This window comes from Anomaloglossus baeobatrachus, chromosome 2 (genome assembly GCF_048569485.1).
Source record: "Anomaloglossus baeobatrachus isolate aAnoBae1 chromosome 2, aAnoBae1.hap1, whole genome shotgun sequence".
Lineage (NCBI taxonomy): Eukaryota > Metazoa > Chordata > Amphibia > Anura > Aromobatidae > Anomaloglossus > Anomaloglossus baeobatrachus.
Window position 1 is genome coordinate 55,317,709 of NC_134354.1, and position 21,644 is coordinate 55,339,352.

General features: G+C 44.9%; 1 protein-coding gene across 1 annotated transcript in view; it reads right to left on the bottom strand.

Moving 5' to 3' along the window:
* The window catches only part of JAM2 (junctional adhesion molecule 2), a 174,358-nt gene that overhangs the window by 37,048 nt on the left and 115,666 nt on the right, over positions 1-21,644 (bottom strand). Inside the window, exons 5-7 of the mRNA XM_075335063.1 lie at positions 10,873-11,063; positions 5,426-5,528; positions 3,833-3,940 (exon numbers count right to left, since the gene is read on the bottom strand). Of these exons, the coding sequence (XP_075191178.1) occupies positions 3,833-3,940; positions 5,426-5,528; positions 10,873-11,063 (402 nt within the window). The remainder of the gene's footprint in view (positions 1-3,832; positions 3,941-5,425; positions 5,529-10,872; positions 11,064-21,644) is intronic.

The following is a 21,644-nucleotide window of genomic DNA, read 5'->3' on the forward strand; positions in this document are numbered from 1 at the left end:
GGTGGGAGTGACGTGAATGCAGCTGTTCTCTGCCTCTCCGCTTCTATTGGTGGCCCGCTATGTGACGTCGCTGTGACACCGCATGAACCGCTCCCTTAAAAAAAAGAGTTTGTTCGCCGGCCACAGCAACGTCGTTAGGAAGGTAAGTTGGTGCGATGCGTACCTGCGATATTGTTCACCACGGGCAGTGATTTGCCCGTGACGCACGAACGATGGGGGCTGGTGCTATCGCTAGCGATGTTGCTGCGTGTAAAGCGGCCTTTAGAGTGCATTATCTGTCAACATTTGTATGAAATGAAACACTATGGCAGAAAACCCAGAAGGACCCCACTGCTGACACAGAGGCATGAAAAAAACATAACAGCAGTTTACGAAAATGTAATTGAGTAAGCCAAACTCCTTCTGGGAAAGCGTATTGTGGAGAGATGAGACCAAGATAGAGCTTTTTGGTAAAGCACATCATTGTATTATTTACTGAAAAAGCAATGAGGCCTATAAAGAAAATAACACCATAACTACAGTCAAATATGGTGGAGGTTTAAATCAAGAGGCCCCCAGAAATGGATGGAAACAAAGCGCTGGAGAGTTCTGAAGTTGCCAGAAATGAGTCTGAAGTTCTGTGTGAAATTATGTCCAATTTGCCTGTATTTTTCAGTTTGTTTTTGTGTTATTTCAATACAGAAAGTTGGTAACAAACCATCCAATCATCACAGGTAAAGAAATAAAACCATTTATGTCCATAAATTAAGCTATGTGTAATAATGAGAAATGACATAGGGAAACAGTATTGTACACATGAAGAAAGAAAAGTGCAAAAAGCCATGACAGCGCTGAAATATATCAGTAATTAGAACGCAATCTTGCCACTTAGTGAAAAGTAATATCATCTGGTTGAAGTGATGGCAGATCAAAAGGTATCTCAATACCAAGGTGCCACACAAGAAACATCTCATTAGGTGTAAAACCAGTGAGCTGTCTCAATACCTTTGAAAGCTTATTGTTGCAAAAACTACTGATGGCATTGGCTACAGAAGAGTTTCTTAAGAACTGAAGGTTCCAGTGAGCGCTGTTGGGGCCATAATGTAGAAGTGGAAAGAGCATAATTTCACCATAAACTGGCCACGACCTGGTGCTCCAAACAAGATTTTGGAGAGAGGAGTGAAAACAATTATCAGAAGAGTTGTCCAAGAGCTAAGGACGACGTGTGGAGATCTACAGAAAAATCTGGAAACAGCAGGTACAATTGTTTAAAAAAAAAAAACAAGTAAGGCTAAGTTCACACTTCAGTTGTTTTGCATCAGTCACAATCCGTAGCCTTGAGGAATTAAGGAATCCTGCAAAATATTTTGCAGGAATCCAGTATTTCCCCATAGACTTCTATTAGTGACGGATTGCGACTGATGACCTTGCGTTGCATCCACTGCATCGCGGTCCGTCGTTTTTGACTGACTGCCGAGCGGGGAGCAACGCAGAATGTAACGTTTTTCGGGCCGTCAAAATTAACGCGCCGCACAGGAATCCGTCGCCATCCGTCAAGCTTGTAATGTATGTCTATGGTGCTGGATTCCGTCGTAATCCGTCTTACAACGGAATCCAGCGCAGGATTCCGTCATGCTCTACTGAGCATGCCCAGCATGTTTGGCACGCCCACTGGGCTGTCCCAAACACAGACGGATCATGACTGATCCGTCAAAAAACGGACGCACAGCGGATGTAACGGACGCAACTGATCCGTTTTTTCACAGGATTCCTGTGAAAGGAATCCTGTGAAAAACACATCAGTTGCATCAGTTGACATCTAAAAAACAACTGATCCGTTGCTGACGGACCTGACGGATTGAAAACAACTGAAGTGTGAACAAGGCACTCCCCCTCCATGGCCTGTGCACGCTCACCAGGCAAGACTCCACTGCTGAACAAATAGTATGTTCAAGCGCGTTTAAAGTTTGCACAACAACAACATTTAAACAAGTCTGTGATTTCCTTTTTTTTTCTTTTAACGGCCTTCAGCTCGATCTTGAGCCATGGTGACTTGATGGATGAATGCTCTGTAGGAAGATCGATCTTGTGCAAAACGTCTGGTGAATACTGGGAGAATATAATATGGTGAGATGAGACCAAAATTTAACTCTTTGGATGCCATAATACACAACATGTTTGGAGGCCACAAAGCAAGTCACCCCAAAAACACCATACAATAGTGAAGTTTAGGGAGAGAACATCATTGTTTGGGGCTGTTTTATGGCACTGGCACTGGCACATGGAACTGGCAAACATCATTTAATTGAAGGAAAGATGAATGGACAAATGTACCGAGACATTCAAATCTTTATCAAAAAATCAAATCTTTATTTTTATATAGCGCTAACATATTCCGCAGCGCTTTACATACATCAGGAACACTGTCCCCATTGGGGCTCACAATCTAGAGTCCCTAACTGTATGTGTTTGGAGTGTGGGAGGAAACCGGAGAACCCGAAGGAAACCCACGCAAACACGGGGAGAAGATACAAACTCCTTGCAGATGTTGTCCTTGGTGGGATTTCAACCGAGGACCCCAGCGCTGCAAGACTGTAGTGCTAACCACTGAGCCACCACAAGACTGCAGTGCTAACCACTGAGCCACCACAAGACTTCAGTGCTAACCACTGAGCCCACCACAAGACTGCAGTGCTAACCACTGAGCCACCCATAAGACTGCAGTGCTAACCACTGAGCCACCACAAGACTGCAGTGCTAACCACTGAGCCCCCCACAAGACTGCAGTGCTAACCACTGAGCCACCCATAAGACTGCAGTGCTAACCACTGAGCCACCCTACACGTACAACATAAAATCCCCTCCACTCTCAGTTTACTATAAGACAACAATGACATCATATCGACAAGTGACCACTGGAGCTAGTCACTCGACTAATGAGGCAAGTGATTGGCTGCAGCGGTCTGTTTGTCAATGTGACATTATTGTCATCAAAGACTGGTAAGAGTAACATTCTTGATAAAAGTCTGCTGTCATCTTTCAGGATGATGAAGATGAAACGAGGGTGGACATTTCAGCAAGACAATGATCCCAAACACACAGCCAAAGAAATGCCCAATTGGTTTCAGAGAAAGAGAATAAAGCTGCTAGAATGGCCGAACCGATCACCGGTGCTGAATCCAATAGAAAATGTATGGAAGGAACTAAAGCTCAGAGTTCATAGAAAGAGCTGACAGGAGCTTCAGGATTTGGAGAGTGTTTGTGTAGAAGAATGGGCCAAAATCACACCTGAGCAATGCATGCGACTAGTTTCTCCATACAGGAGGCATCTTGAAGCGGTCATCACCAACAAAGGTTTGTGTACGAAGTATTAAATACATTGCAATAAGCGTGTTCAATATTTTTTCCCTGTGTTATTTCTCATTATTACACATAAGTTAATTTATGGATATTTATGCTTTGATTTCTTTGTCTGTGAGGATTGGATGGGTTGACACCGACATCTAGTTATAAATAAATATCATCAGAAATATATTTTATATTCACTTAGTAAACTGATGACGTGTCCATTACTAATTTCATCTGCCATGTGTATAATATATACAATATATATATATATATATATATATAACATACACACACACACACACACACACACACACATACACACACAGAAACATATATAAAGACACGCACACAGAAGCGTATATAAAGACACGCACACAGAAACGTATATAGAGACACACACACACAGAAACGTATATAAAGACACACACGTATAAAGACACACACACACACAGTATATATTTCCCTAATGTTCCATCTCAAACACTGGCGACTGACTATGACTTACCTGAGAAATATCCCCTCCGCTGTGCGTAGCAGATCCCGCAGCCACATAAGACAATGACGAGACAGACTATTACTACCGCTGATATGATCCCGGCCAAATTCAAGTCATCTGCATAACAGAAAAGAAACACTAAATGAGCGCCCCTGATGTAAAGATGCAGGCAGACAAATCTCCCCTACAAATCTGTCAGTGGCCCCCAGGCTAATCTATGGCAGGCGCAGCATGCAGACTGCTGACAGATTTGCAGGGATGGTGGAGAGAATTAAAACCCTTGTAGGTTATTATTAGAGTGCTGCAATAATAGTAACATCACTTCATGGGTGTGAATACTTTAATAGCCATTTTGTACTTTCTACAATACATTAACAAACTTTGCAGTCAGCATGCTAATTGCATGCTCCATCAAAACTTTCAATATCTGCGAGGTAAAACTGCACATTTTAGAGTGGCTTACTATTGTGGCCAGCCTAAGGCGCACCTGTGCAATAATCATGCTGTCCGATCAGCATCTTGATATGGCACACCTGTGCAATATTCATGCTGTCCAATCAGCATCTTGATATGGCACACCTGTGTAATATTCATGCTGTCCAATCAGCATCTTGATATCTCACACCTGTGCAATATTCATGCTGTCCAATCAGTACATTGATATGTCACACCTGTGCGATATTTATGCTGTCCAATCAGCATCTTGATTGGACTCCATAATTATTGCACAGGTGTGCCCTATTTCAATGCTGATTGGTCAGCATGAATATTGCACAGGTATGACATATCAAGATGCTGATTGGACACCATGATTATTGCAGAAGTGCGCCCTATCAAGATGCTGATTAGACAGCATGAATATTACACAGGTGTGCCATATCAAGATGCTGATAGGGCACACCTGTGCAATAATCATGGTGCCCAATCAAGATGCTGATTGGACACCATGATTATTGCACAAGTGTGCCCTATCAAGTTGCTGATTGGATAGCATAATTGCCCAGATGTGCCATATCAAGATGCTGATTGGGCACCATGATTATTGCAGAAGTGTGCCCTATCAAGATGATGATTAGACAGCATGATTGCACAGATGTGACATATCAAGATGCTGATTGGACACGATTATTGCACAGGTGTGCCCTATTAGCATCTTGATACGGCACACCTGTGCAATATCCATGCTGTCCAATCAGCACCTTAGTATCTCATACCTGTGATGTAGATGGATTATCTCCACAGAGGAGAAGTGCTCACTTACATAGATTTAGACAAATTTGTGACCAATATTTGAGCGGAAAAGGCCTTTTTTGTCCATTGAAGAAGTCTTATAGCTTTAGTTCAACTCATGAAAAATGGGAGAAAAAACAAAGCGTTGCATTTAGATTTTTATACATCACATATAATGGTCATTTTAATCTGGGGGCGAGGTGCTGGATTATCAAATATTCTGGATTATTAGACAGGGGTAGAATAGTACATACAACTTCATTGTAAGTAGAGAAGCTTCAAGCACAATAAAAATAAACTCCTCCATTTATAGCGATGGCACAAACTTGATTTAACCCCGAAACATCTGGGTGAGGAGAGGCGGCCACTTACCCACTTGCATTTTCTTTGCCGGACACCGCTGCGGTTTTCCGATCTTGTTGTTGGCCTCGCAGTAATATTCTCCTGAATCCTCTTTTGTCACTGTATTGAAGTGCTGGTAAGAGAGACGGATTGTGACTTACACAGATCAACAGTCCCCGGTGCTAATGAAAGCAGTGACATGTCAATAAGGGACGGAGCGGTGAAGCCGGGGACTGCGTCATCACCGGACACTTCATTATACTGGATCCATGTATCCACGGCTCAGACGTCACCATAAGATCAGGCCCAGACAGGGGAAGAGGGGGGTACGTGGAGTCAAAATTTGGTTTGATGATATTAAATCAATTTAAATTGGTTACCCAAGAATAAAATAAATAAATAAAAAAATAATAAAAAAAAAAAATAAAAATTTTTTTTTTGTTAATTTTTTGAAAAAACTGTACCACTCAAGTTCATGGCTACAATTGGTATTGCTACCTAATCTTGTTAACATTAAAGGGCATCTGTCAGCAGGTTTTTGCTTCCTCACTGAGAGCAGCATTATGTAGGGAAAGAGATGCTGAATCCAATGATGTATCACTTAGATTACTGGATGCAGCCGTGCTGACACAATCAGGATTTTTAGATTTAGCCATGTAGCAGAGCTGAGAAAGCTGCCCCTGCCCCCACCAGTACATAAACAGTGAGGTGTAAATCAGAGGTGTGAAGGACTGACGTGTGCGTGCATTGTAGCCCAACCAATGATAAGTCCTGCTGCTTAAGCAGATAGGACCTTAACAATACAGACATCCCTGAATTCTATGTTTTAATCCTTGCAGCAGGCTGTCTACAGATTACATAGCAAAAACCTGCGGACAGATTCCTTTTAAAGGGGTTTTCTGGTTTCGTAAAACCCCTCTCACTCAGTGCAGTTTATTTTTAAAAATAACTAACAAACTGAGCCTAATTCACACTCCCAGCGCTGAGTCTCTGCCGCTGCTCCCATTGTCTGCTGAAGTCGATACCGCTGCAGGCAATCAGTGAATCAGCGGCTCTGTCTGAGTAGATGGCCCAAGCTGTACAAAAGACACAGAGCTGAAGGAACGGTTTCCACACTCAGACGTGATACCTTCACTGCAGCCAAAAACGACACCCGGAGCAGCAGAGGAGACTCAGCGCTGCACTCAGGGAAGGGAGCGGAGAGAACATTTTTATTTTTAGGTTAAAAACAAACTGCATTTAAGGAACAAGAGTTTTCCCAAAACTGAAAAATCCCATCAATAGCCCAATATAAAACACATCTCAGAAGTCAATTAATTACAACTACCCCATAGGTGACTGCCAGACCCCTCTCCCCATAGGTGACTGCCGGGCCCCTCTCCCCATAGGTGACTGCCAGACCCCTCTCCCCATAGGTGACTGCCAGACCCCTCTCCCCATAGGTGACTGCCAGACCCCTCTCCCCATAGGTGACTGCCGGACCCCTCTCCCCATAGGTGACTGCCGGAACCCGCTCCCCATAGGTGACTGCCAGACTCCTCTCCCCATAGGTGAATGCCAGACTCCTCTCCCCATAGGTGACTGCCGGACCCCTCTCCCCATAGGTGACTGCCGGACCCCTCTCCCCATAGGTGACTGCCGGACCCCTCCCCCCATAGTTGACTGCCGGACCCCTCTCCCCATAGGTGACTGCCGGACCCCTCTCCCCATAGGTGACTGCCGGACCCCTCTCCCCATAGGTGACTGCCGGACCCCTCTCCCCATAGGTGACTGCCGGACCCCTCTCCCCATAGGTGACTGCCGGACCCCTCTCCCCATAGGTGACTGCCGGACCCCTCTCCCCATAGGTGACTGCCGGACCCCTCTCCCCATAGGTGACTGCCGGACCCCTCTCCCCATAGGTGACTGCCGGACCCCTCTCCCCATAGGTGACTGCCGGACCCCTCTCCCCATAGGTGACTGCTGGACCCCTCTCCCCATAGGCGACTGCCAGACCCCACTCTCCCCATAGGTGACTGCCAGACTCCTCTCCCCATAGGTGACTGCCAGACTCCTCTCCCCATAGGTGACTGCCAGACCATTCTCTCCATAGGTGACTGCCAGACTCCTCTCCCCATAGGTGACTGCCAGACCACTCTCTCCATAGGTGACTGCCAGACCACTCTCCATAGGTGACTGCCAGACCACTCTCTATAGGTGACTGCCAGACTCCTCTCCCCATAGGTGACTGCCAGACTCCTCTCCCCATAGGTGACTGCCGGACCCCTCTCCCCATAGGTGACTTCCGGACCCCTCTCCCCATAGGTGACTGCCGGACCCCTCTCCCCATAGGTGACTGCCGGACCCCTCTCCCCATAGGTGACTGCCAGACTACTCTCCCCATAGGTGACTGCCAGACTCCTCTCCCCATAGGTGACTGCCAGACCACTCTCTCCATAGGTGACTGCCAGACCACTCTCCATAGGTGACTGCCAGACCACTCTCCATAGGTGACTGCCAGACTCCTCTCCCCATAGGTGACTGCCAGACTCCTCTCCCCATAGATGACTGCCAGACCCCTCTCCCCATAGGTGACTGCCAGACCCTCTCCCCATAGGTGACTGCCAAACCCCTTTCCCCATAGGTGACTGTCAGACACCTCTCCCGCTGAATGTCTCAGAGGACATATGATGTATGACCCATGCTCCTATTCTAGAAGCTCCCATACACATCAGAGTGACATAAAAACTGCCAAGATCCAATGCTGAATGTCATTAGCCATCATTATGCTCACACTGAGTTTTTCACGTGGGTGCTCAGGTGGCTATCAACCTTCAATAATTTATCCTTTAGAATAAAGGTGTTGTCTTTTTAGCAGTCTGGCCAGTCTATCAGCTGATGGTTGTGGATCTGACTTGTAAAGTGAAGGCCAGACATTCATTTCCCCTACAATGTAGTATTACGCATTATCTGCCTTTCCAGTGAATGGCCATCCATGGAGAACAGGGATAGATTGGGTCGGCCAAGGAGGGAGCTACTGATGCCAGGAAACCCTCTCTGTGGCTCATATAGGGCGGTTTGGCAAGGACACCTCTCTCCTATAATGCAAAAGAAACCCATTTCAGTGGAACAACCCCTTAAATTTGATCAGTCAGTCAACTGCGAAGTGAGGAATTCACATCAAGTTGTGTCTTCCATTGAGAAGACCTCAGTGAAGACCTCCATTGAGAAGACCTCAGTGAAGACCTCCATTGAGAAGACCTCAGTGAAGACCTCCACTGAGAAGACCTCAGTGAAGACCTCCATTGAGAAGACCTCAGTGAAGACCTCCATTGAGAAGACCTCAGTGAAGACCTCCATTGAGAAGACCTCAGTGAAGACCTCCATTGAGAAGACCTCAGTGAAGACCTCCATTGAGAAGACCTCAGTGAAGACCTCCACTGAGAAGACCTCAGTGAAGACCTCCATTGAGAAGACCTCAGTGAAGACCTCCATTGAGAAGATCTCAGTGAAGACCTCCATTGAGAAGACCTCCATCTGGCCACAAATGAGAAGGAGCGGATCCCAGTTCCGGCACCTTGGAAGCAATGTAATGAATATATCTAGTTATGTAATCGGCTCCTGATATTTTCTTCGCTTTGTCTTTAATTTACCAGTTGCGATGTGTCTTCTGTCCGGGCACAGCCGTGGGTGGAGGTCATAAATAAACTTTTTGATTCTGCAGAGTTTAACATCTGTATTATCAGCTACATAATAATACGATCCGGTCGCTCATTTATAATTTCGGCGGCCATTGTGTAGTTTTTAGTTTTGTGTGGAATACTTGAAGTTCTTGCTTATTGAGAACCTGTGACTTGGGTAAGGTCTCTTTAGTTTGGGTCAATGTCACAGTTCCCTCTAGAGGTATACTAAAGCCTCAAGGTCCTGAGTCACGACTAGATGTGATGCGTTGGCCATCAGTGATCTGTGGCTGCTGGATGAGAGCCATGAGACCGGTTTCCTACCTCCCGGCATCCGAGGCTCTTCTTTTGATTAGCCGGCATAGTGTGGCATCACATGTGCATCCCTCCACAATGATGATCTTGCGTCAGGCCAGCTCATGAAGAGAAATTGACGGATGCCAGGAGGTATGAGATGGTTCTCATGGCTCCAATCCAGTGGAAACAGATTACTGGACCTGAGCAATGGACCGGGTTCTTCGAATCAATGTGCATCAACTCTAATCTATACCTAGTGCTTGTAGGACTGATGTCCACTCATGTGGCGAAAGGGACATTGAGTAACTTCATGGAACAATGTCCAGGGCAGCCAGAAGGAAACCGTGTACAAAGCTGGAACACAACTCCATACACTGTTTAGTAGCGCTCCAGGAACGGAGAATGACCACTGCAGAGTGTACAGAGACGTGGTGGTCCGGCTCATAAACTGCATACTTGTAGCTGGTGTGGGAACGGTGGGAGTGCCGAGCCTTGGATCTCCACCAATCTGAACTTGATGACCTCACTATAGGATAGGCCACCCAAATCACAGGCCTGGAAAACTCCTAAGGAAATCATTGTAAAAAAAAAAGCCACATCCCTGACTCCTTGGACCAGTGATGTTCAACTCCAGTCCTCAAGGCACATGAGCAGATCAGGTTTTCCGGATTTCCTTAGGATTGCAGAGTTGAGGGAATTAACCGCTGTGGAATACTGTGAAAATCCTGAAAACATGATCTGTTGGTGGGTCCTGAGGACTGGAGTTGAGAAACACTGGTGGTTTAGACACATGCTCCTACATAGCGGCCAACATGGATGTAAGTGGAAGGTTCAGGATTTTCTCTAAGAGATCCCCTCCATAAAAGAGTCTCCAACTTTGGTGAACACAAGCCATCCACTTATTACTTGGACGGCATCTCATGTGAATAGATGCCATGTAACGCTAGTCAGATAAGGCTTTCCTGGCTTTCTTGTTGGGGGTGTTGGGAGGTGAACTTGCCACAATCAGCTGATGCCCGCCAGGACTGCATTCTGACAAAAAATTATATTAAACTATCAAAGCCCCCTGTCAGGTCGCTAACTTACTTGGGAACACAATGGACATGTCGTAGTGACAAAGGGATAGCGGAGAACCGGAGCTTCTAAGCTGTCCCTCAATGCTATACCTAATCTCAGGGATACTACTAATGGTGGAGAGACCGGAGTCTTCTTCCTGGCCTTGGTCCTGACAAGTCATGCTCTGATTCCCCTTATCCCCAAGGAAGGATGGGACAGGTGTGTGATGAAACCACACAAAAAGACAAAGCACAGAGGACTCAGGCCTCTAATCAGCAATCTGAAGAAAATTTGGTTAAAATTTGTTCACCCATTATATTAAAAAGGAAAGTTTAATGAAAAAAAATATATAGAAAGTTTGGTTTAAATATTTGCACTCATTAACGAAAAAGGAGCCTTCCTGGTGATAGTTTCCATTTTATGCCATCATTATGGCCGGCTTTAATAAGCGACGGGAGAACTTACCAATGTGCCGGTGGTTTTATCCACTTTGTATGTAGCGTTGATGGCTTTAACACTCAGTTCTAAGATGAGGCCGTTCTTATACCACTTGTACTCCGATGCCGGATTGCCTTCCTTCTCTCGACATTTCAGTTCCACCGCGCTACCGCTCATGGCGGAGCTAGGAATGTCGCACTCTGGGACGCTAGGGGCCACTGGTTATAAAGAAAATACGGATGTTACTTATAGTAATATTTCCACATACTCTACTGGAGATAACTGTGGAATTAAGAAGGAGGAAAACTATTAAAACTTATTCCCAAAATCATAAACTTTTACCGTCAATTTTACATATGCTGAACCTCTCCATCGCTCCATTAAAACTTCTCCCTCCCACAGAGATATTAGGAGCGGGATTCCCATTATAGCAACTTTTATAGATCCTAGTGGTCAGATCCTTGAGCTAACATTTATCACATACTAGCTGTGGAATATGGCATTGCCCGGGATAGTAACTGTCTCGATCCAACTGTCCCTCTTTCCCAGTTTCTGTCTTCCTCTCTGTCTGTCTGTGTCTTCCTCTCTGTCTGTCTGTGTCTTCCTCTCTGTCGGTCTCTTTCCTTGTCTGTCTGTCTCTCTTTCACTGTTTGCCTTTGTCTCTGTCTGTCGCTTTCCCTGTCTGCCTGTCTGTCTCTTTCCCTGCCTTTGTCTCTTTCCGTGTCTCTTTCCCTGTCTTTCTGTCTCTTTCCCTGTCTTTCTGTCTCTTTCCCTGTGTCTGCCACTTTCCCTGTGTCTGCCACTTTCCCTGTGTCTGCCACTTTCCCTGTGTCTGCCACTTTCCCTGTGTCTGCCACTTTCCCTGTGTCTGCCACTTTCCCTGTGTCTGCCACTTTCCCTGTGTCTGTCGGTCTGTCACTTTCCCTGGGTCTGTCGGTCTGTCACTTTCCCTGGGTCTGTCGGTCTGTCACTTTCCCTGTGTCTGTCGGTCTGTCTCTTTCCCTGTCTGTCTCTTTCCCTGCCTGTCTCTTTCCCTGCCTGTCTCTTTCCCTGCCTGTCTCTTTCCCTGCCTGTCTCTTTCCCTGCCTGTCTCTTTCCCTGCCTGTCTCTTTCCCTGCCTGTCTCTTTCCCTGCCTTTCTGTCTCTTTCCCTGCCTTTCTGTCTCTTTCCCTGCCTTTCTGTCTCTTTCCCTGCCTTTCTGTCTCTTTCCCTGTCTTTCTGTCTCTTTCCCTGTCTTTCTGTCTCTTTCCCTGTGTCTGCCACTTTCCCTGTGTCTGCCACTTTCCCTGTGTCTGCCACTTTCCCTGTGTCTGCCACTTTCCCTGTGTCTGCCACTTTCCCTGTGTCTGCCACTTTCCCTGTGTCTGCCACTTTCCCTGTGTCTGCCACTTTCCCTGTGTCTGCCACTTTCCCTGTGTCTGTCGGTCTGTCACTTTCCCTGGGTCTGTCGGTCTGTCACTTTCCCTGGGTCTGTCACTTTCCCTGGGTCTGTCACTTTCCCTGTGTCTGTCGGTCTGTCTCTTTCCCTGTCTGTCTCTTTCCCTGCCTGTCTCTTTCCCTGCCTGTCTCTTTCCCTGCCTGTCTCTTTCCCTGCCTGTCTCTTTCCCTGCCTGTCTCTTTCCCTGCCTGTCTCTTTCCCTGCCTGTCTCTTTCCATGTATCTGTCTGTCTCTTTCCCTGTCTGCATCTTTCTCTGTTTGTGTCTGTCTCTGTCTGTCTCTTCACTGAAATCCTATTACCTCACACATAAGCTTCTTATACTAAGAATGCCCTTTGTTGCCTATAGCAACCACTCACAGCTCCTATTAATGACCTGTAATTCCCAGCTCCATTGACTTTAATGTAAGCAGGTTTTTTTGGCAAACAACTGTAAAATGCAGGGTTAAAATCTTCCCTCAAAACATAGCTTATGACGCTCCCTGAGTCAAATGGAGTGTCTGTGCAAAATTTCGTTATTGTAAATGAGACGGTGTGGATGCCTATAGCGGACATACACACATACACACATACACACACACACACACACACACACACACACACACACACACACACACACAGTTTTATATAATACATTCAATGCACAGTGATTATCTATTTTTTCTTTTTTTTTTAAATCATTAGATGGGCATCCTGTCCCCAATAATAAGCTGATCACAAGGTGTCCCTAAACTGGGTCCCTGAGAAGTCAGTTGTAGCCCGGAAATTAACTGGGCAGCAAGTGTTCAATATTACTGCAGCACCCCCACAGGAAAAATGAAGCATTACATGGTTTCCCAAAGGGTTCTATGGTCCGTCAGTGACTCCCGAGAGCTCTGTTTAGTCATTTTCTGGTCTGGGTGGAGGGGTTGGTTTTGAATGATAAATACATCCTGAAAGACCTTAACAGAATTTTTGTTAAGGGCAAAAATCCCATTGACAGGGATTATCCCATAAATAGCTTATCCCCTATATACAAGATATGCTGTAAATGTGTGATCACTGGGGGTCTGACCGCTTGATCTCCCAGAACAGGGATCCTAAAGTCCCCTTGGGTGAGTGGAGTAGTAGTGAGCATGTGTGACCAGTGACTAGACCAGTGGTTGCACATGCTCAGTACTATTTCATTCACCAAATGATGATGTGTCGCCCATTCTGACGACTGTCCGGAGTCTCCGCAGCCAGACCCCATTGGTACAGGGTATAATATACATTTATTGAAATAATAGTGCAGCACATGGGTGAATGTTATGCTAGAAACCTGAAATTAAAAGGTTAGTGATATGAATAGCAAAAGGGTATAAGAATGAAGCAGAAAGGAATAATGCTGGCTGTATGTACTTGTCTGCACGGTCACTGTTTATTATAACGGTCTAGGTTTAGTGCTGTGGATTACTGTGGATTTTCCATCTGGATTTTAATTATGCACGGATTAATTGTGGATTTTCCCAATTGAGATCAAATGGAAAAGTACAAAAAAAAAAAAAAAGTTTCTAAAAAGTTTAAAATAAAGAAACTGAAATCTCCATACAGCATCCTTACCTCCTTTGGTGCTTCTGTGGCTCTCTTCCGTGGTCTCTTTACAACTTAGCTTCCAGTGGTCATATCCTATCGGACCACTGCTGCCAATCACATGCGAAGGGGTTGGGTTGTACGGAGACTGGCGGAAGAGCCAAAAAAGCACCAGGGAGACACGTACAGTATACATAGATTTTTTTCATTCCGCATACTCCCGTTTTCACTAAATTTTGAAGATTGTTATTAACAAATTATTTAAATTTTCTATCACACGTGAACATAGCCTTAATATATTATTATATTTAGGCAACTGGTTATCAAAAAAAATAAATATAAAAAATAAAATAAAAAAAAAGTAATACAAAAAAAAATAAAATGTTTTATATATATATATATATAAAATATACCCACTTTTACCCACACCCACTTTTCCCAGGACAAAAATAAAGAAATACAAATAAGCAAATCTATAAAAACACTTTTAACATATATATATATGCTGTGTATATACAGTATATGTGTGTGTGTGTATATATATATATATATATACACACACACACGCACACACATATACTGTATATACACAGTATATATATGTTAAAAGTGTATGTTAAAATCACATTTTTATAGATTTGCTTATTTATATTTCTTTATTTTTGACCTGGGAAAAGTGGGTGATTCAAATGTTTGTATCTACTTGTAAGTTATTTTTTAATTCCTCAAGGGCTATAGGTTCTATATTCTGCAATGATCCAGTATTGGAGTATACAGAAGAAATAAAAATCTCCTACGAGCTTAATGTGGGTGCAAAAATATAGGTGAGCGAGGCAATAACGTGAGCAATCCGGGATGCTGTTAAAAATTTTTTCTCTCTTTTTATTCATAGATCCATTAAAATACAGTGGTCCAAGCAATTCAGAACAGCATTATCGCAGGAAAGTAGCGCAGATAGGACTACGCGTTTCAGCGGTAAAATCCGCCTTCTTCACGGTCCAGAATCTAATCTGCTTTCCAAACATGGAACCTTATATACATCTCACTCCAAATATATATATATATTTATTTATTCATTTTTTTGCATTACCCTACTTTTTTTTTTTTATTTTATTTTTTGTATTTATTTTTTTTGATAACCAGTTGCCTAAATATATTAATATATTAAGGCTATGTTCACGTGTGATAGAAAATGTCAATTATATATATATATATAAAAAGGAAGAACAAAACAAAAAAAAACCCAGCTGTCAACAACGTCCTAAAAAACACACTACTCACTCAGTCTTTTCCTGTTCGGCACGTGGCAGCAGAGAATGACCTGGTGTGTAATGTATTTTTTTGTTGTTGGCAACGGTTTGTGTTTTTTTTTTGATATCTGGATAACTTTTTTTTTTCTAACATCACATTTTAAGTGAAATCATTCACATTCATTATCCCAAATCCATGCGACTTAGAATCAGTGTCAAGATTGAGCAGATTTTTGCCTTGTAGAGTGCCTAGTGTACAAATTTCCGTACAGTCACTGAACCAGCAAGAGGCGCCAGAAGATGTGAGCTCAGAACTAAGAAGAAATGGGCACAATGTTTGGAGAATACTAATTTTGCCTCAATATTAAGTATTAGGAAGAGAGACGAGCAAAATAGCCATCAATTCATTTTAGGTAACTGAACTGTCTATGACTTAGGATACTTTCACACAGGCACAATCCGGAAAAAAACGGAACCGGATCCGTTTTGTCCCCATTGATTTGTATTAGCGCCGGATTGTGCCTGATGGCCTTGCGTTGCATCTGGCTTTTGCCTCATCCGGCGTAATTGGCTAATGCAGCGGACAGATGGAACGTCTCCTGTAACATTTTTTGCCTCTGACAAAAAAATCGAATCGTGCTGGATCTGGCGTGATTTACAATGGAAGCCTATGGATGCGGCATGCGGCAAAAAAACGGATGCGGCCACCGGATCCGTTTTTGTAAACTGATCATGCTCCAATGTATTTAAAAAAACGGATCCAACAAAAAAAAAAAAAATGGATGAAACGGATGCAAAAACGGATGAACCGGATCCGTAAAAAAAAAAAAAAAAAAAAAAGGATCAGGCGCATCCGTTTTTGCATATTCTGTGCCGGATCCGTTGCATCAGGCACACACCGGATTGTGCCTGATGCCAGAAAACTGATGTGTGAAAGTAGCCTAAGGCGGGCTTTGCACACTACGACGTCGCAGGTGCGATGTCGGTGGGGTCAAATTGAAAGTGACGCACATCCGGCATCGCATGCGACATCGTAGTGTGTAAAGCCTAGATGATACGTTTTACGAGCGCAAAATCGTCGTAATCGTATCATCGGTGCAGCGTCGGTGTAATCCATAATTACGCTGACGCGACGGTCCGATGTTGTTCCTCGCTCCTGCGGCAGCACACATCGCTGTGTGTGAAGCCGCAGGAGCGAGGAACATCTCCTACCGGCGTCACCGCGGCTTCCGTAGGATATGCGGAAGGAAGGAGGTGGGCGGGATGTTTACATCCTGCTCATCTCCGCCCCTCCGCCGCTATTGGCCGCCTGCCGTGTGACGTCGCTATGACGAAGCACGACCCACCCTCTTAGGAAGGAGGCGGGTCGCCGGCCAGATCGACGGTCGCAGGGCAGGTGAGTGCATGTGAAGCTGGCGTAGCGATAATGTTCGCTACGCCAGCTATCACACAATATCGTACCTGCGACGGGGGCGGGGACTATCGCGTGCGACATCGCAGCATCGGCTTGCGATGTCGCAACGTGCAAAGCCGCCCTAAGGGTGAGTGCGTACACCAGAAACGCGTTTTCCGATGATTTTATCATGTAACAAATAAAGATGATTTTATTTCCTCCTATTATCCGGACTGGAGGTGCAGCTTAGTCCTTCCACTTTTGTCCTCACGTTCTGGATTTGCCCTTCCAGGGACCGAGGCCCCCATTCAGGATTCACAGCATAAAAGCACATGGCGTGGTGACAGCCCAATTTCTACAATTGTATTAAATTTGGGAAAATCTGCCAAAATGATGTTTTGTTTCTCTAAAGTCTCTCCAGCCGTCAAAACATAGAAAATGGAAGGTTGGGAAGTTGTTGATTAAGTGACCAAAAAATTATATTAAATTGCCACAGCCTGCCTTCAGTTTCTTTGCTCGCTTACTTGGGAACACAATAGACATATCACAGCGATGATGGGATAGCGGGGCCCAGCTCCTAAGCTCAAAGCTATCCCTAATCTCAGGGATACTCCTGATGGAGAGGCCTGAGTCTCCTTCCTGGCCCCGGTCCTGACCAGTCCTGATCTGATTGCCTCTCCCTCCAGAGAGGGATGGGACAGGAATGTGATGAAACCTCAGAAAAAGACAGACAAGGGAAAACTAAAACTCTATCACACAGGACGCACACAAAAAGGTAAAGACAATAAGAGATTCAGGAGGAACAGCAAGAGCAGGAAGGAAGCTACGAAACAACAGGGGTAAACTCCACAACCAAACCAAGCAATGAGCACAACTTTCACCTGTAAGTCTGGGACACCACACCTCACAGACCAACATAGACAAACTATAGATGGCATAGGTGGAAGGATTCAACCAGCATAAATAGGAGGGGAGATGTGATAGGTCTTCCCACAAAATGGGATCAAAGGGGCAAGCAGAAATTAAGGCTGCTATCACATTTTGTTTTTACCTATGTTCAGTGATCCCGTCGAAGCTTTTCTCCGAACACTCCTGCAAAACAGGGATTCATGCACCGACTGGGCCATTGACTATGATGGAGCAGACGGAGTCAGCGTGTTCTCTCTTGCACCATTTTTGGTGTATACGCTTTCTGCAGGTGGACACTCAGATGTAGCAAAGTATGTCAGGGTGTCCGCCTGCAGAAAGCATATACGCCAGAAAATGGTGCAAGACAGATCATGCTGACTCCGTCTGCTCCATTATAGTCAATGGCCCCGTCGGCGCATGCGTCCGAAACTCGTTTTGAGGGGGTGTTCAGACGGAAGCCCAGACGGGACCAGTGAAAAGAGGTAAAAACGCAATGTGAAGTGGCCATAATTCTTCGTAGCCTGCCTATGAATCATTACACAGCAGGTCGACATCTTGGTTTGCCTGTGTAGATCCCACACACCGGAGAAACCATTTTTTTAGCTCCTTTGTGGCCCCTAAAAAATATAGCAAAAATGGCAGCGGAATCCAGAAAATGTCAGGTTATGGTGCTTCTGAATTTTTTGTGAATTTCATAACAAATCTAATTCACTCATCTCTAAGTATAGAGTATATTTCCACACCCTTGAAGCCGATGTGATCTGAGGAGCGACCCTCGGCTACGTGCCATCCTCCGGTCCTGGGAGTCGCTCCTTTGATGCAATAATCTCTAGTTTTTTTGTTCCGGAAAGAAAAGCTCCAAAAGAAAATATTTGTCCATCCGAAAATAATATTTGTAAAAGACCAAAAGAGATAAATGAGGCTCGGCCCTGTGATCTCTCCGCGGGCTCCCGATGAAGAATGGCCCCGTGTTCATCGGCCTGGTATGTTTAGATTTTCAAAAACACATGTCCCCCCTTTTATTTATAGAGAATGGCTTCCTCTGCAGCTAATGAACAAGCAGCTGGCAGCATAAATATTTATTTTAAGCCGGATAGAGTCAAAATCACACTGAGCTCCACGTCTGTAAACCATCAGCAGGAAAACAATGGATAAAAGAACAAACCTGGCACCCTCCATATTGGAAGGAATCACGGCCAGGAGTATGAATAGAGCTGCTGGCCCCTAAATGTGCGTCCTCCTCGCCTCATATGGGACAGAGGGACTTTTCTGGCCCCTCAAATCCAAACCCATCCTCTGCATCTGTTATACTTTAACCCCTAGTTAAAAAATTGTCACGGGTTTGTCACATGTGACAGTCATGTGGTTTCTGGCCATAGAAGGTCACAGCCTTTGGCTGCGCAGAATGCTCCCTGACTTTCCATTGTTCCTGCTGTGGCTTTCCTGCTGGGTTTTCATTTCTCCCCTTTTGGACCCAGGAGAAGCTCATTTTCCATCCAGCTGCTGATCGTCAGTATTACTTTGATGCTTAAATTCCCCTTCCTTTCTGGAACTGGTGCTGGTGATATTTTTCAGTTCCTTCAAGCTCTGGTTGCAAGCAGGTGGCTTGTACTCCTCTGTGGTCTCATTGTTGAAAACTTTGCTGAACCTCTACCTGAGTCATCTGTGGATAAGTAGTTGATGCATTTTCCCCCTGTGTGTCCTACTTGTGTCGTCTATAGTGGTTAGTGGGGTTGATGAAGAGCTCATCCCACCCGTTCCCTATTTCGGGTCCAGCACTAGGGATACCTAGGATCAGGTATCCAGCTTGGCACATAGGTACAGAACCTATCTAGGGTGGTGAGGGACCCCAAGGACCACCAGTAGGTTTGGTCAGGGGGTCACCATCTTCTCTTTCCCTACACACAGGGTTTCCCTTCCCTTTCCCTTGGCCATGTCCTTGATACTACCATTTCCCTTCAACGGCTTTTCCATGTGATCCCCAATTTCGGCTCCTTCCTGGCATCACACAGAGGCTTCGGAGGTTTTCGGGAAAGCTGCCACCTCTTCTGGGAGTCCAGGAGGTGTTCATATTTTCATGAGACTCCTGAATGTTCTTGGGAAAAGTGGCAAATGTTTGCAGAGTCAGGAAACCCAGCCCAGGTGGGTCCCTACCCCTTTGCTCTTGGCCTCCACTTGCAATTTTTGCTAAAAGAAGGTAGGTAATCAGTCAGATGGCAAAACCTAGCCCCTTTACGAGGGCTTATTTTCATCTTTTCAATAGGGGGCCATGCTCTAGTGTTTCATGGCGCGCACTGGAGATCACAACTCAATTCAAGTCTACGACAACCTCGTTCTGGCTCTCATAGACTTGCATTGGTAGCTTGTGACAACTTCTGGCCAGTCAGATGTTAGTGTTCTTTTCAATAGGGGGCTACATTCCAGTATTTCATGGCCCGCACCGGTAGAGATCACAACTCAATACTAGTCTATGAGAGCCTTGTTCTGGCTCTCATAGACTCTGCTGCACTTCTACCTTGTGGAGATCACAACTTAATATTAGTCTAGGAGAGCCTCTTTGTTTTCCACATATACTTGCATTGAGACCTTCTGACATAACTTCTGACTTCTGGCCACTTAGTTGTTACTGATCTTTTCAATGGGGGGCCATGTTCCACTGTTTCATGGCATGCACCGGATATCACAACTCAATACAAGTCTACGATAGCCTCATTGTGGCTCTCATAGACTTGCATTGGGAGCTTGTGACATAACTTCTGACTTCTAGCCAGTCAGATGAATAAAAAAAAATCTTTATTTTTATATAGCACTAAGATATTCCGTAGCGCTTTACATACATCAGGAACACTGTCCCCATTGGGGCTCACAATCTAAATTCCCTATCTGTATGTCTTTGGAGTGTGGGAGGAAACCAGAGGAAACCCACGCAAACACGGGAAGAACATACAAACTCATTGCAGATGGTGTCCTTGGTGGGATTCGAACCCAGGACCCCAGCGCTGCAAGACTGCAGTGCTAACCACTGAGCCACCATGCCACCGTTGTTAGTTCAGATGCTACTGATCTTTGTAATTAGGGACCATGCTCCAGTGTTTCATCACGCGCACCGGAGATCAAAACTCAATACTAATCTATGAGAGCCTCGTTCTGGTCCTCATAGACTTGTATTGAGAGTTTCTGACATAACTTCTAACTTCTAGCCAGTCAGATGTTACTGATCTTTTCAATGGGGGTGGCACGGTCCTGTGTTTAATGGTGTGTACCGGAGATCCCAACTCAATACTAACCTATGAGATCCTCATTTTGGCCTCAATCTTGCTCTCATAGACTTGCATTAGGAGCTTTTGACATAACTTCTGACTTCTGGCCAGTCAGATGTTACTGTCACAAGATGTTGCTGCAGGAGTGGAGCAACAATGACTAAAAACGATGAAGCTGCAAGTAGGGGGGCTGTGGACGTACAGTTATAGCGCAACTCCAGCGCTGGAAAAAAAAAATGCTGGGGTGGTGCTTTAAGTATTTTTTCCAGAAAACCTGTAAAAAGTTAGTTCCAAAGGGCAGGGATCCTGGAAAAAATAGCTTTCCTAATAGGTTTACCGTATATCCGAGGACCCTCACAAATATAACAGGGTATTGCGGTATCCCACATTACAGTAAGTTACGGTATTGGTGAGAACTGTAATCTTCCCCGGCGTGCGTCACCAGGAATTTTAGACTGTTTTGTTAAGTTCATCCAAGAAAGGAAGATAGGTGATTTCCTTTCTGCCTGAATTGCCAGCATTTCCATTATGTAATGAAGTGCTCGTCTGTGTCTGGAAGGGTCACGGACGCTACAAATAACAGATTGTTAGTGGACACCGGTAATGGAATGAAGCATTTTATAGCAGTTACTAACAACATGTCTTGGCGTAAATGTTTGTTTAATCGAGACTACGTGTCATGTAATATTACTAATCCTGTACTGATCCTGAGTAACATCCTGTATTATACTCCAGAGCTGCACTCACTATTCTGCTGGTACAGTCACTGTGTACATACATTACTGATCCTGAGTTACATCCTGTATTATACTCCAGAGCTGCACTCACTATTCTGCTGGTACAGTCACTGTGTACATACATTACTGATCCTGAGTTACATCCTGTATTATACTCCAGAGCTGCACTCACTATTCTGCTGGTGCAGTCCCTGTGTACATACATTACATATCCCATACTTATCCTGAGCTACATCCTGTATTATACTCCAGAGCTGCACTCA